Raw genomic sequence first — 16,755 nt, 5'->3', positions numbered from 1 at the left:
TCAACTGTGGAGCCTGTATACCGCACACCCAGACAATATGTCAGAATGCTCTCCACAAAGGCTTTATTGAAAGCCAGCAACAGCTTCTTATCCAGATTGTTCTTTCTGAGAACCCGCAGGAAGTGCAGCCGCTGCTGAGCCTTCTTCACTATGGCCTTGGTGTTAGGGGACCAGGAGATACCAGCTGAAATATGGATGCCAAGGAATCTGATTGTAGGGACAGTTTCCATTTGTTCTCCATTGATGATGAGTGGGGCATGGTCCTGTCCATGTTTCCTAAAGTCCATAATCAGTTCCTTGGTTTTATGGACATTTAGTGACAGATTGTTCTGTGAACACCAGATAGACAGGTTCTCTACTTCTGCCCTATATGCTCTCATCCTGTCCAGAGATGAGACCAATCAGTCGTGTCGTCCGCAAACTTTATGATGGTGTTTGTTGCGTGGCTCGGTGAGCAGTCAAAGGTGTACAAGGCATATAGCAGGGGCTAAAGATACAACCCTGGGGGAAATCAGTACTGAGTGTAATAGTGGAAGAAAGGTGAGGGCCAAGTCTAACAGACTGTGGTCTGTCAAAAAGTTGTTAATCCAGGAGCACATGGGGGTGGGGACCTGCAGATTATACAGTTTGGTTATTAGTATATCTGGGATGATAGTGTTAAACGCAGAGCTGTAGTCCACAAAGAGCATCCTCACATAGCTCCGTTTGTTCTCCAGATGACTCAGCGCTCTATGAAGTCTGATGGCCACAGCACCCTCTGTAGATTGGTTTGCTCTATAAGCAAACTGATGTCGATCAAAGTGGCTTTTATATACAACACTGCATGGTTACACAAACTTGACCAAGGCTGGTTTAGTGCTATGTTTTTGGCTTTTGACCTGGAAGATCCAAAACACTTTTCTTCCAGGTAAGTCTGACTAAGAGCTGGTAGGAAGACCAGACTGATTAATGGCTGCTTATAATTATATTTTACCAGGAAACCCTTAAGAGTTTTTAAATAATTCCCCGGGTTTGGCTTCCTAGTCATTACTAGATGACTCAAAATAACTCCTGAAATACTTCTGGACCATAAATTTCATCACTTCTACCACTCTGGATCCAAAAACATCCAAGGTCAAGATTGGGAGAAACTATAATTGGGTATAGCAAAGAGCCATAGGAAATGCTTCAGTACAGTTAACAAATAACTGAGCTGCAGCAGAAGGAATGCTATTCATCCACATATAGGTATGTATTCCCCCCCTTCAGCTACTTCCTGGTATATTCTTCTTTTTGTGCTTTTTCTTTTTCTTTTGCTTCTTTTTGTTGCAGAAACGATCTCTTTATCTTAAAATTTTCACTCTTGTTAAAACCTGAGAATTTGTGCTCTTGGCAAACTTCTTTGTATATGTCTCACTTAGGAAGATCAAACTTTCCTTCCTTAACCCAAACAGAGGATAAATATATGATACACCCTATAACAGGAAGTCAGAATGTGGGGTTGAGCAATGCTGTGCCTACGGCTGCTGATAAAACTCATGCAAGAAACTGAGACCAACAACATTTTTCAGGAGCTTTAATGTAAATTGGTAAATAGAACATATTATCTACATCATTTTATTCGCAAGGTCAAACTGAGCCATTGTAGCTTGAAAAAAACACAGCATTGACTGGGAGAAAAGGTGGAGGCATATGAAGTAGGTTATCATTAGAAGCTATAAAAACAATCCATTTGATGTATTTAAGATACCTTGACTTTTTGCTGCTTCTATTCCAGTCACTTCTCTGAAAAATGACTGACCTCTGAGATGACTTTCCCATCCTTGGTCTCAATGGTCTTGATCATCAAAGGCCTCTTCAATGAGCTGTTGTTGGAGACCGAAATCCCTGAAACCCCAATGTGAGAGGGAAGAGTTATCCCTTGATTCAGGAGTCCAGCTGCAGAAGCAACGGATGGATTTCAGAATTTGATCGAGAGATCAGAGGAGAAGGAAGGTCTTAGTGAAGAAGTTTCTGATTGGCTCACCAAAGCAATTTGGCAGAAGAGGAAGTCAGCAAACTTATGCAAGTTAAGTCAGCAGGCCAATATAACAACAACAAAAAAATCCTCACAAACAAAACAAAACAAAAGGTCAACTGACTGCATGCAATAAGCAAGAGCTTGCTTAAAGTTTCCTTCTCCATTCTGCTGTCCTTCAAGTGTGTTGGGCTTCATCTGTTATTATTCTAAACTATGTTGATTGGGCTGGCATTGATGGAACTTGTTTTCCAATATACCTGCTGAATGATTTCTTGGAGAAAGATGGTTTTGGCAGAGAAAGTCAAATGCAGGCGATAATTTCAGACTGAGGAATACTTAATCAAACACTGATTCTTGACACTCTGCTAGACTCACAGAAGAATCTAGAGTTCTGGTCCATTATCTCATATAGGCAATGCAGAGAAGTTAATATTATGCAACAATCAAAAGAATTAGATAAGTTGATTGAAAGGATTATTGCAGCATCTTAGCAATAGAGAAACATTTAGGGAATAACTTTGAGAAGAGGTTTTACATATTTCTGCCAATTCTTGGAGAATACTTTGGTGGTAATTGCATGCAGTATGAAGCAGCAGCAAAATATACTACATGGAAGGCTTTGGTTTCACCCATTTCTTTTAACAGCAGAAGGCTAAGTGGCTGGCAGTTCTATTATCCCTAATTCCATGGGCTTGCACCGAGTCAGATTTAGAGGCAGAAGAAACACCTATACTTCTACATTGGGCTAATTTCCCATTCAGTCTTTGGATGAAACCTGCAACTTCAACATTTGAATTCAAAAAAATTCAAAATTCATACATTTGACATTTGTTTTACATCCGGTTTATTTCAATGTTGGCTGGTTTCAAACATCAACTGTTAAATACTACTTCCCATTGCATATTCTTTGTCTGGTTCTAAATAACATTACATGCCCTCCATTAAATGCTATCAATAGATAGCAGTGGTTTTTCAACTAAGTTTTGGAGACTTCAGAGCTGTCCTAAAAATGTAACAGCAGTTTTTTCAATGAACTAATAATTGATACATGTCTTTCAAAATCATGTTGCCCAACACAGCAGATGCTTTTTTTTTTTTTTACAATGCATCCCAATAGATAATGGTGATGCTTATGTAGCTAGAATATTCCCCAGACATTCCTCCACCATAGGGAAGAAGCACATATGTTGAGATCTGTTTGAAAACTTAATGTTAACTACTGCCACTGTTTATCACCGATCATTAGTGCTAAACTGCATTGCACACCAGTTTTTGAGCTTGAAAATTAAGTATCGTTGCAGCATACAATAAGTGGTATCTCTATCTAACACAGGGGTGAAACTCAAGGCCCGGGGGCTAGATCTGGCCTACTAGGTATTTAGATCTGGCCTGCAGGACCATTCTGGAAACAGTGAGAGACTGGCCCGCAGTGCTTCTGCCAGCCAAAAAGGAGCCCTTCTGAGCTCCGTTTTCACTGGCAGAGGGTTGCAGGAAGCTGTCCCAGCCAAAAACGGAGATTGGGATCCCATTTTCTCTGGCAGAATACATGGGCCACCACAGGTGTCCCTGACATAAATGATGTTGAGCTTGAGCTGGCCACAACACAACCTGATGCAGCAGCCCTCAATGAAATGGAGTTTGACACCCCTGATCTAACACATAATTTAAAATTCAGGGGTATGGAATGGCAAAGGTGGCAAAAGAAAATTTTAGGTAAGACCTTGCCCTCAATTTGTTTCAGCTTTTTTCAGGACATAAAATACCCAGATGAAACTCAGGACACTGCAAAAAGTTCACAGAGAATTGGGAGGTAGAATAAAGCTTCCACAATACCGAAAACCTCAGAAGGTCAGCAAAAGAGAGATGCTTGGTTTACCTCAACCCAGCAGAACAAGAAGACGGCTTACCCAACTTGTTAATGGCATTGACTTGTTGTGGTGGAACCTGAGCAACCATCCTGGGAGAAATAAAAAGAGCACGTTTGTGAATTTGGAAAACATGTAAGCATGGGTTCTTTCGAGAAAAAAAAAACCCTTATCTTATTGGTGTAGCCTGTAAAACGGGTTCTATGTTCAGTTTTGGGAACCTCCAAGTAGGCTGGGGAAATATGTCTGAAACCTTGGAAAACTTCATTAGAATATGCTCTCCTAAAATGCTCTTGTTGCCCCGTTCCAAATGACAGTAACTGTTCTGACCCAACCGGGTTCCCAAAGAGGAAAAACAGACAAAGGCAGCAGCCTCCACTTTTTAAGGTTTAATAATGAATTCTGTTCCTTTACAGATAAAAGGCTGCTTTCCACTAATTAGCTCTGACAAGAAAGAGCCTTTCCAAGTTGTTTGTCAATACTGCCAAAAACCCAGAGATAAGAACGAATTTACAAGGTTCTCCAAACACGAACTAAGACGTCCACAAGTTAAGCTTCAGAGCTTCTTTGCCTTCTGCAAAGAATGCTTTTCCAAACCTGGCTTTTATCCTTTTGAGGGAGGGGCCATTACCTTGCAGCCTTACTCCCAAGTTGCCTGTGCTGCTGTAATTGTTCTTTCCTCTGAGTAATCCTTCGTGCATGTGCACTTGTCATAGGCTCCTTGGGAACCTCCTCATCACTGCTGCCAGCCCTCACAATCTCTGAAGGCAGCAGTTCATCCCCTGATAGTCCTGGCCCTTCATCAGAGTCCTCGCTCTCCTCAGCCATCTGCACCTGCTGCAGACTAACCACAACATTAACAATCTAGTGTCACAGCTGTATTTCTGCTACCTGTTCTTGAATGCTTCTGTGTCCCAATTACCTTCCTGCAGTGCACTTTTTGCTGTGAATCTAGACTGTTACTGTCATTTGGGAAGGGATAATCAAAATGTTCATATATTTGCAAACCAGCAGATGACAGCATCAAAAAAACTATCCAAAGCAGCATACCGTCTACAGAAATTGTCCCTTCCCTTTTTTCTTAGATCAACCTGCCTCAAAATCCTCCAGCTGTCAGCTCTGAAAGCCATATTAGCACCAGAATAATAAAGATTATTAGAACCTCTAATAAAAGGGAACTTTGAGAACATGCCTATCTCGGAGTTATTTATCGGAGTTAAGGCTTTCTGGAATGCTGACACCAGCACTATCTGGAAACTGACATCTAACCTTTTGGGAGGGCCCTAGGCTGAAGAAAGTTTCCCTAGGCGATCAAATGTAGAGGAACCAATTCATACCCATGCACAAAAAGTCCAAGCTGACTCTTGCTTACCGGTTTTCTTCTCCTTCCAGCAGCTTTCTGTAGGTGGCAATTTCTATATCGAGGGCCAGCTTGAGGTTCATCAGTTCTTGGTATTCTCTCATCTTGGTGGCCATATCCTGTTTGGCCTGCTTCAGGGCCTCCTCCAGGTCTTGGACGGTACTTTTAGCACTTTGCACAGCCTGATCTCCTTGTTCTTCTGCTGAAGTCACAGCATTTTCCAGGTTGGCTCGCTGGGCAGGAGGAAAGAGGAACATTTCAGTTCTCACTCTCTGGGTGGGAATGCCTTATGGAGAGTTCGGTAACTAAAAAAGAAGCAGCAAGGGCTCAAAATCAAAGGCTCTTTCTTTAAGTATGGTGGGGAAAAAACCTGGCCTCTTCTGAGCGACAGCTGCTTGCCTTCCATTCTGCACGGTTATTCTGAATAGTCAAGAAGACTGTGAAGAAGTTTCAAGGGAAACAGCCTTCCAATGAAGAAGCAGCTAAAAGCCAGCCAGGAAAAGAAGCCAGTGCAGACGCTGTATTGAACCCAAAGCTGTGCAATGTTTTTTTCAGCTCAGAGTTGTGCTTGATCTTTGAATGGTATGACCATGTTTGGCTTCCAAAAAGCGGTAAGACCAATGGTTACTTCCAATCTATTTAATAATTATTGCTGTTGTCACATCAGCAAATATTATTAGGTAACCGCTGTTAGAGGGGAATAGTAATTTGTTTGTTTTATATCTCATAGGAGCTCCGCACAATTTACACAAGGATCACTCATCATTTTAACTTCCTAACAACCCTCCAGGACTTGGGCCAAAATCGCTCAGCATGTTTCCATAGATGAATAGGCTGCATCCAAAACTTTGGAGGGGCAGAGGTTGTTTATCCCAGTGCCTATTCCAAACGACACAAGCCACACCACAGCTTCACACAACCTATGACCCCAGACAACATTTGGGGTTAGAAGACCTTTGGAATGAAATGATGGCCTCCTAGATTCACCTAGTAGTGTTAATGGAACAGAATAACATTTACAGCCGGAACTTTTGAGGAGCCTCTCCCAGTAGTAAGAAATTGTGCCCTCTTGTGTTTTATTTTTAAAAAGGAGAGGACACTTGCAGCTGGACAAATTAAAGACACATATGAGCAGAGTTACAAAACAGAACGAAATGAAACAGCACAGAACAGCAATCCAGGGCTGGAAGGGACCTCAGAGGTCATCTAGTCCAAAGGCTGGTTCGCAGAATGGGTTGTAGGTAGAGTATCTGTAGCATTTGCCAGCCAGCTTTGTGTGTTCTCTGTTGTTATGAATATTTCTGTTTAGGACTTGGGATTCTATCTAGAGACTGGCAGCTTACCTGATTCTTTAAGGCCTCAATTTCTCCATTGACATGCTGGGCATAGCGAGTCAATTCGGCAATTTGACCTTTGATGCTTTTCATCCCATCATTATGTTTCCGAGTTTGCCTTACAATGTCATCAATCTGGAAGGTAAGAGAGGGATAAACAGGAATCGTTATGCTAATGTATTCAGAGGAGTAAGACACAGAGTCCATCGCAAGAATACCAGGTCTGAGGTGGACAAACACATAGGGAGATTTCCCACCTTCAGATCTTCCAGATATGTGGGATATCATATCATATACTGGATTCCTTCTAGCACAGCGGTTGCCAACCAGTGGTCCATGGAAGGGACCACTGGTGGTCCGTGAGACAATTTTGGTGGTCTGTAAACAAATTATTTGCATTTTTATAGTGCACTATTTATCTTTTTAAAAAATTCATATTAGTGGTCCCCAGGATTTAAAATTATCAATTTAGCACTCCCTGAGGTCTGAAAGGTTGGTGACCCCTGTTCTAGAACAATCATGGGATAAAATCTAGGGCAGGGAAGGCATAATTAGAAGTCAGAGAAGTTTCAGGCATCAGACAAAGTTCTTTCTGGTTGTGCAAAAGATTGGGTCATGATACTACAATCATGTTCAAATACACATATGCTTTGTTATTACAACTAGATGAGGACTGACTGGCAGTAGAGGATCATACAGCATTACTGGCTCTGAAATATTACAATATTGGAATGAAAGAATTATCCTGAAAATTCAGACATTGGTTGAAAGACTCAGGTTGGAATTAGAAAAGTTTGTTGTTAAAAGAATTGCCGAGGCAGAAAGTTGCAGCTGTGATGAGTGTAACAAGATTAATAATGAATGGTGGGACACTACAGCAAGAAGAAAGTTACAAGTTAGAAGGACACTAGCTAAGGCACATAGACATGAACGTTGGTAATCTCTAGCTTATTATATGGTGGTAAATCACACACCTCTTCTGATAAAAAAGCTTATTGGATAAACATGCAATTTATGAAGGAGGGTAAAGTAGAAAAAAACAATCAAAATAAATGTGTCAAGGAATCAATGATTGATTCTTAGGGTGTTAGCTTCAATAATCATAACATATAAAATTTGTGTTTATGTATTGTTCAGGGCAGTGGTGGGATTCAATTTTTTTTATGACCGGTTCTGTGGGCATGGCTTGGTGGGTGTGGCAGGGAAAGGATACTGTGAAATGTCCAGAGGTGGTATTTGCCGGTTCTCTGAACTACTCAAAAATTTCCACTACCAGTTCTCCAGAACTGGTCAGAACCTGCTGAATACCACCTCTGGTTCAGCGTCTTGATTCCTTTAGCTGCTGAGACCCTTTTGCTCCAATAAAACAAGCTGAAAATGTCATTTCTCATGTCTGGTGGTCTTTATTGGCTTCAATGCCAGGCTAGGACTCATTTTGGGAACATGTCAGGCCTTACCTAGAGGTTTACAATAGCTTAGTTGAAATAGCAGAAGCACTTATATACCACTTCACGGTGTTTTACAGCCCTCTCTAAGCAGTTTAGAGAGTCAGAATATTGTCCACAACAATCTGGATCCTCATTTTATCCACTTCGGAAGGCTGAGTCAACCTTGAACCAATGAGATTCGAACTGCTGGCAATTGGTATTCAGCAGAAGTAGCCTGCAGTACTGCACTCTAACTACTGCGCCACCACGGCTTAATAAACCTCTGCCTCATGCAAATCCTGAAATACTTTCCAAGATTCCACTGAGCTGCCAAACAGTGCCAGATTCTTTTTTCCTTGTTTCTAGAATCTGATCATTCTGTTTATTTGAAACTGAAACTAGTTTGCTTTAATCTTGCAACAGTTTGTATTGGGAAGCTGGATTTCTCACTTTAATATGAAAGCGGTATCAAAATAAGACTGCCCTTTACCAATGTTTCCATGTTATACTTTCATAATGTGGATGCAGGGAGATAAGTGAACCAGTTACCTTGTTTTTGTACCACTGTTCAGTCTCATCACGACTCTTGGCAATCATGGTTTTATACTGTTCTTTCACCTCATCAATTATGTTCGTCATTTCCAGTTCACGGTTATTGTCCATCTCCACAGTGACCATTGCATTTTGGATCTGAGATTGCAATTCCTTGATCTCCTGGATGGGGGCAGGAAAGGCATAATAAGTTGTGTATAACATTGCAATTGTAGTCCCTTTTGGTGTAGAAGTTTAATCATGAGGTAGAATTTGATCCCAGCCACTGCATTATCTGTTCTTTCCTGAGTGTTCTTGCAAGAAGCTACTAGCAAACAAATGAAAATGAGAAAAATAATGTTCCTGATCATTTTCATCACATATAATCAGGGGTGGGTTTTTACTGGTTCTGTCCACCTCTGTAGAACCAGTAGCTCTGAAGAGCAGCAGACACAGAACCGGTTCTCTGTCTGCTGATGTTTTTGCCCACCCGGGCTCTTACCTGATCTTTATTTCCTGATTTTTCAACTTCAGCTGCCGAACGAGGCACAGCTGCAGTTAAAAAAGCAGGAAAAGAGGGCTGTTTCAAAGGCTACGTCTCTGCACGCAGTGTGCTGATGACGATTTACAGGCGTGTGCGCTCACAGCTTGCAGGGAAGGACATCGTAAATCCCGAACCAGTAGTTAACCCTGTTGTATCCCACCCCTGCATATAATGAATACATCAGTCATTCGTTCATGTTTGTCTCTGGTACTCACCTCTTCAAAGAGCTGTTTGAGGTATTTAATTTCATTTGTGATACTCTCCAGCTTGGATTCAACATCTACTTTCTGCAAGTAAATATCATCCAGGTCCTGCCAGAAGAGAACAGCAGACAGCAGGATTCGCCTCTGGATGCCTGTCTTGTTCCTTGAATCTCACTAAGTACTGTATGAGGTGGAAGTTTTCCAATTTTTGAGTTAATACAAGGTCGAACACATGGCCCTAAAACTTTTGGTGAGCTTCTAATTTGTCTCCAAATCATAATATTTAATATGTGATTAATAGGGAGAATTATTAAAATGCACTCTGTGAATAATCAAAATGATAGCATGTAATTTAATTATAACTACAGTCATATTTCATTCTGTCAAATTTAGTTTTTTTCCTGTTCTTATTCCTTTTTTTATGGTGGCCCCAGCTTTTTATGCAAAATTCGGTAAGCCTCTACCTTTTCAACCTTTCAGAAGTTCATCATTACCCAGGTGTTAGGATAGAGATAAGATGTCTGGAGTTGGTTGTGGGGCCTCCCAAGGAGAAGACTGAGGCACTGGGTTTTTATTTGGGTTTGTGTTTTTTATAGTGATTGTGAGTCTGCCTAGAGTTGGCTTTTTTTAAGGTGAGCTTTTAAACAAATACAAGGAGTCTTACAACAGTTCATTTAATGACCGTTCAAAGTTACAATAAGCACTGAAAAAATTGACTTTTCATACTTACGATCATTGCAGCATCCCCATGGACACATGATCAAAATTCAGATACTTGGCAACAGACTCACATTTAAGATGATTGCAGTGTCCTGGGGCCATATGATAACTTTTTGCAGCCTTCTGACAAGCAATGTCAACGGGGAAGCCAGATTCTCTTTACAACCATGTTACTAACTTAAAAACTGCTGTGTATCTTAACAACTGTGATTCACTGTGTCAAGAAAGGTTGTAAAATAGGAAAAACTAATTTAACAACTCTTTCTCTTAGCAAGATAAATTTTGGGTTCACTTGTGGTTGAATACTACTTGTACAGTTGCAAAGATATAATGCAAGCACGCAGGGGGTGGATATGCAAAGCTGAGTCACAATATTATACTTGGGTAAAGGAACATGCAAAGGGCTTTGAACTGCTTGAAGGGATTCAACAGCTTTTTCCAATGCTGCATTTCTCCAGAAAGCAAATTTCTCTGTTTGGCTGGAAGCCTGAGCCATCCTGCATATAGCAAAACAATGCTCTTTTCAAAAGTCCTGGAAACTTGAGCAAATCTACGCATTTTCTCTAGTGTTCAGGAAGAAAGAATAGTTCAAGTGAACTTCACTTTGTTCTCTCTAGTTAAAGTTAAATGAGAATGGAAATCGAGTCAGGCTACTATGTCTATGCATCTAACCATCTATCCACCTTGTGTGCACTTTTCCTATTTCACAGAAGGGTGTACAGTGTGGAAGCGAAAGCAGTCTCCCTTCCGTCATACCAACAGCCCTCTGTCCTACTGCTCAGCAAGAAAAGAAAAAGTAAGGGGAATGGGTGAATATGGGGAAAGGAAAGCTGACACTGAAAACAGTTTGAACTCCTCAGGAAAGAAAGTTGTATGAGCTGGAAGTTGCAGAAGGGAGAAAAGCAATCCCAGATTAATCAAAGGTAAGGAGATCTTGTCCCACTAATTTTTAGTGCACCAGTAATTTCACCTTTTTCGTCACCACAAACTCATTTTCCAATTGGTTACGGTGATTTATTTCCTCTTCATACCTATAGATTAGAGGACAAGAGACAATAGTTGTAAAGTGCAATGGGGAACCAATTGATGTCAGTGTTGAATGGACATGTACCAATTACCAACTTCCTTTTCTCTAGCCTCTACGAGACCTGTCTTCAAAGCATCCAACTTGTACCATTTTATATTAATGTAATAAAATAAATAGGAAACTAGCTATTTATAGTTGTAGCACTGGGAATTCAATAGGTGGTATATTAAAACTGAACTGAGGTAAAATAAGATGGAACATAAAATGGCTTTCCCAAATTTTTCATCTCATGTGTGGGCAGGGAAATGAGTGGGAAATGATTTTTTTTCCAGGCCAAAGAATAAAGGCTCAAAAACTCCACGAGGGCACAATCATCAATTATAGTAGAGACATTTGCACTGCTACTGAAAATGACCCGGAGCTGGATTCCCCTCATTCTATCTTCCCTTGGGATTTAATGGAATGTGGGAAGCCAAATGTCAGTTTTCTCCCAGCCCACCGAACTGGAAATAGATAAGCTCTCAATGTTTCAAAACCTCTTCTATGTAAATGTTCTGTAGAAAAGCTAAAGTATTCCAGTATCTGTTGTGCATCAAATACAAGACCTATTTATAAATAAATTATTGTTCAAATTCTTGCATCCCTTGTTCTCATCAGTGTAATATAATGGCTAGAAGCTAGTCTCTTCTGGGAAGGAAGGACAGTTTTAGTAACAGACAGATCTGGTATCAGGCTGTGTGCATTTGAAAATCAGTTCTTACACAAAAGTGGCTGCAGATGGATTGGTGCACTACCCTTCATTATACTCACCCACCCTGAGCACTTTATAACTAATGACACACCCACCACATTCTACTCCTAAGTTCATTGAAAAAAAGCCTGCTCCCTTGAAAAAAATTCTGAAGTCAATTCCTGACACACACATATACTCATGCAGACAAACAGAATATTAAACAACAAATCTCCCATTAACTCTCATGATTTGCTCACTGGCTTTTTAGTTCCTCCAGAAATGTCTGTGTCTGGTCCAGCTCATGTTGCAATTTCACCTTATCTTGATTGAGCATGTCTATCTGCTGCTTAAGGGGCTGGCTGTGGGCTGTCATAATATGCCCCACATTGGATTTGTATTGGTCTTTGCCCTTCAGAAGTTTCAGCTGTGTCTCCAGCACTTTGTTCTGCTGCTCAAGCTTGCGCACCTTGGAGAAGGAAAACAGAGAGATAAATAAGCAACTGAAAAGAGAATCAGGAAAGGCATTTAAGATGCAAGAGTTTTACTTGGCTATTTATGTACATTCCCACATATCCACCATGTAAGATTCTGTGGAATTTACTGTTAAGCACTCATTTTCAGTTATTTACACTTTTGCTTGCCTCCCACATATCAGTTAAACTTTAACAGATGATCTCCTTAGCAAATTCTTGCCATGGAGTTTTTTTCTCAGTATAAAGTCACAACTGGTCCAGAATGCGGCACTGTGTACATTTTCTGCCACCCCATTATTCACCTGTGTTATACTGTTGCTGTGTGAGCTATACTTGATTATGATCATGAACCATCAACTTGTTCCTAATAACCAGGGGTGGGATTCAAATTTTTTAACAACTGGTTCTGTGGGTGTGGCTTAGTTGGTGGGCGTGGCTTGGTGGTCATGTTATTGGCTGGGTGTGGCCAACTCAACATCACTTACATCGAGGCATGCATTTCCTCCCTTGGCCTCTCATGACTGTGGGGATGCTGCAACAGTTGTAAATGTGAAAAGTGGTCATAAGTCACTTTTTTCAGTGCCATTGTAACTTTGAATGGTCACTCCACACAAGCAAAGTACCAGCAAAGGAGGGGGAAAAAACTCCAGAGATGTTCTTGAGACAGGAAGTCTAGTCCTGCCAAGAATGTAATAAGGGTTAATGGAGAGGCAGTTTCTGTAAGCCACACCAGAATGTTTCCTTCCTGCCTTCCTTACAGGATTAGGCCAGTAATTTCTTCTAACAACAGGTTCTCCAAACTGCTTAGAATGTTAACAACTGGTTCTAGAGAACAGGTGCGAACTGGTAGAATTCCACCCCTGCTAATAACCACATAGTTAAATTTTCTCCATGCTTCCTAAGTTAGGCTTTTAACCTTGACCTTCAGCACTTCCAAGGATCCATCCCTTAAGTAACTGTGTCTAACTACCTTGCTGCTGGTTATCCCCAGGGGTGGACGAACCAGTATTTCTGCTGATTAGTTGGCCCCGCCCACCGGCCCCTGCCCTAGTCTGTCCTATATTTTTGTGTTTTGCAGCCCAGCTGATTCGTGTGGCACAGCGGATTGCCACACATCAGCTGTTTTACTCACCGGGGCTGCAGCAGAAGGTAAGTTTTAGAGCTGAAAATGGGCGGTTTTCAAACGCTGCACGAGCGAACCACACACTCACCGAGCTGGTTGTTACACCAATTGAATCCCACCACTGGTTATCCCCCTTTTGTCTTTTCTCCCACCTTTCCCATCATTACAATCTTCTACAGGAAGATAACTCTTTGTGTAATGTGCCCGAAGTAGGAAAATTTGTGCCTCAAATCAGAACTCTGGGCTGATTCAATGCCCCATTAGTTTATTTCTTAGCCATCTATGATATTCTCAGGAATCTTCTCCAACACCAGAGTTCAAAGGCATCAATACTCTTCTACTTCTTCAAAGTTCAACTTTTTTCTTCCAAACAGTATCACAGGAAATACTGTTATGGCTTGTATGATTCTGATCTTTGTAGTGGTAGTGGGATTTAATTTTTTTTTACTACCGGTTCTGTGGGCATGGCTTGGTGGGTGTGGCAGGGGAAGGATACTACAAAATTCCCACCCCACTCCTGGGGGAAGGTTACTGCAAAATCCCATTCCCTCCCCACCCCACTAACCTGCTTTTCAGCTCTGTTCTCCTGTGCAGGGCAACAAAGAAGACCCAGCCAATCAGCTGGGACTCGAGAGGCAGAGAATAGATGGGGGCAGGACCAGTCAGAAATGGAATTTGCCGGTTCTCCAAACTACTCAAAATTTCCACTACTGGTTCTCCAGAACTGGTCAGAACCTGCTGAATACCACCTCTGCTTTGTAGTGATAAAGACATCAAAATATTTGAATATCTTTTCCAAGACGGTCATGATCTACCAAGTGATAGTCTCTGGCAGATATCCAGGCTGTTCATTCCTTTATTGTTGATGGTTGATCCCAAAAGGCAGATAACTATCCACCACTTTGATCCCTTCATTGCCAGTTTTAAGTGGGTCATTCTATGTTTTGTCATTAGTTTGGTGATCAGTTGCATTGGCTTCCAGATTTTTCTGAGTGGAATTCAAGACATTGTTTTTCACCTTAAACCTTTGAAAGGTACAGAACTAGATTATTCGTGGGGTCACCTTTCCCTGCCTGTTCCACTAGGTCTTATAGGGTGGGAGGTTCCAAGTCACTTCTCTTAAATCTAGTGGAACCTTGACATGCATCTTCTCATTACCTTTTCCTTGCCCTTTGGGATATCCTTACTCATTAGATTCCACCCCTTGGGTCTTCCAAAAAGACCTAAAGAAAACCTATGGGACAGTATGAGACTGTTGCACAGAACCATGCCTTGTGGATATATGGGAAAGTGTTGTTGGAAGCTCTGCAATTTTCTGTATTTTTGTTTTTTACTTATTTTTTTACTGTTTACTTGTTTGCTGTCTGAAATTGGAACAGCTATATTGTGTAACATACATAAATACGAGAATCTGCAGAGGGTTTGAAACAGAGATGGTATTCAGTAGGTTCTGACCAGTTCTGGAGAACTGGTAGCGGAAATTTTGAATAGTTTGGAGAACTGGCAAATACCACCTCTGACTGGCCCCACCCCCATCTATTCTCTGCCTCCTGAGTCCCAGCTGATCGGTTGGGTTTTCTTTGGTTGTCCTGCACAGGAGAACAGAGCTGGAAAGCAGGTTAGTGGGGTAGGGAGGGAATGGAGATTTTGCAGTAACCTTCCCCCAGGAGTGAGGTGGGAATGGAGATTTTCAGTATCCTTCCCCTGCCACACCCACAGAACCGGTAGTAAAAAATTTTTCATCCACCACTGGTTTGAAAGATATGTGCAGAAAAAGGAACCCCTCCAAGGATTCTATCTCTTTAAAGTTTCTTTTCAAGCTAGTAACCATGTGACCACAGTGAAAGGAGAATTAACCCTGTTTGCTGCACCACTTTGGTCACATTACCAATGCTCAGTTTGGAAACCTCTTAAGATACACTGCTTTGCACCTTTTCTCTTGAGTTATTCATGGAAGGAAGGATTCCTGAAAACTGTTATTTTACCCTCCCATCTTGTGTCACTACTGTCTCTGTGTAGGTTTATTATACCTTTTTCTTCTTTTTGCACTATTTGTACTCTGCTCTGTGGCTGCTGGAAACTTTATGCCAGTGCTTACCAAATCTGGGTAAATTATCCAAAATTGGGTAAAAGGATTTTTTTTTGGGGGGGGGCAGGGAATAACAACACATGAAACCCTAACCCAACCACAGGGACTTTTAAAAAAAGACTTGCTTGTAGGCGGCTTTGGGTAATAAAGGAAATGGTCTGGGAAGCAATCTACTGATTTTGGTTGCATCCTTACATTGTTATGGTCGCTTTCTATTATATTCGATTTTGCTTTAAAGATTTTTTTTTTAAAAAAATAAGCACCATTCTTTTTGCCATCAAGGTAATAAGCACCACAGTTCTTAAACTTTAATGCAATCCTTGATGACTTTATGGAGATATTCAAGTGGTTTTCTGCGTTACAAAATATAAGAGAAATTACCACTAACTTTTTTCCCCCTGGATTTTATTTCCTTTGCAGTCTGAAGTACAGCTTTAAAACTACCGAGATTAAAATGGTGTCCCAGCTTAACGGAAACACTAAACGAGACAGACAACTTGGAATCCACGCAGGTCTGTATCCCAAATTTTTAGACATCCTTTCCCCCCCCCTTTCAATACCCTCCTTTGTTACGCGGAAGGCTCCAACTCGGCACAGACGGAGTTACGCTTCCCTCTCCCACAACGCGCTCGCCTGCATAAGTGCATCGGCGCCTGCGAACCCGCACCTTGTCAATGAAGGAGGCGAACTGATTGTTGAGCCCCTTGATCTGTTCCTTCTCTGCCGTGCGAATCTGGTGCAGCTTGGGGTCAATCTCCAAAGCGGGAAGCGAGGGGGGGGAGGAGGAGGAAAGGCGTCGAGGTAGAGAGGGGAGAGTTGGACAAAGCACTGAAGGAGCCTCGGTAGAGTCCCGGCTGAAAGCTGCCCGAACTGGCTCGGTACAAAGAGCTTCGATTCGGAAGGGATCCGAGGGATCGACTGCTAAAGCTCGTACGCCTCGGGCCATAGTAAGTGATGCTCATGGTGCAAGAGCGCGCTTGGGAGTCTCGGAAGAGGCCACTAAAGCGAGACACGGAACTTCGGTGCCCCGTACGATATAAATAGCTTACCTGAGAAACTCTCGGCCCCGCCCCCTCGGCGTATCGTGGCGTTTTATTGGCTGAGATGAACGCCCACTCAATCGTCACCTGACCTTCGCCGGTATTGTATCCCCGCTCCCTCATTTGCATACCTCATTTGCATTCCCAACAAGTCACGCCCGCGCCGGGATACCTAGAGCGGCCGGACTTATCCCAGAGACGAGTAAGAGTCTTTGTTCGTATACTCCAACCCCACAGCGGCTGAGTTTTGCACTTCTCCCGACAGTCCCCGTAACCTGTTTTTCCAA

At 41.9% G+C, this 16,755-nt stretch overlaps 1 protein-coding gene across 1 annotated transcript; it reads right to left on the bottom strand.

The window, feature by feature from the left end:
* Window positions 1–1,540: 1,540 nt before the first annotated feature.
* Window positions 1,541–16,447, bottom strand: LOC113441169 (keratin, type II cytoskeletal 8-like). The gene is given in 10 exon segments (XM_026708017.2): window positions 1,541–1,917; window positions 3,907–3,956; window positions 5,237–5,457; window positions 6,568–6,693; window positions 8,535–8,699; window positions 9,276–9,371; window positions 10,954–11,014; window positions 12,001–12,209; window positions 16,096–16,209; window positions 16,211–16,447. Coding segments are annotated over 10 exon segments (1,383 nt in total). The 5' UTR covers window positions 16,391–16,447; the 3' UTR covers window positions 1,541–1,756.
* Between the last annotated feature and the right edge of the window lie 308 nt (window positions 16,448–16,755).

The sequence above is a fragment of the Pseudonaja textilis genome, chromosome 1 (assembly GCF_049901715.1).
Source record: "Pseudonaja textilis isolate UNSWEBS1 chromosome 1, rPseTex1.2, whole genome shotgun sequence".
NCBI lineage: Eukaryota > Metazoa > Chordata > Lepidosauria > Squamata > Elapidae > Pseudonaja > Pseudonaja textilis.
This window is presented reverse-complemented; position numbering and strand designations above follow the sequence as displayed.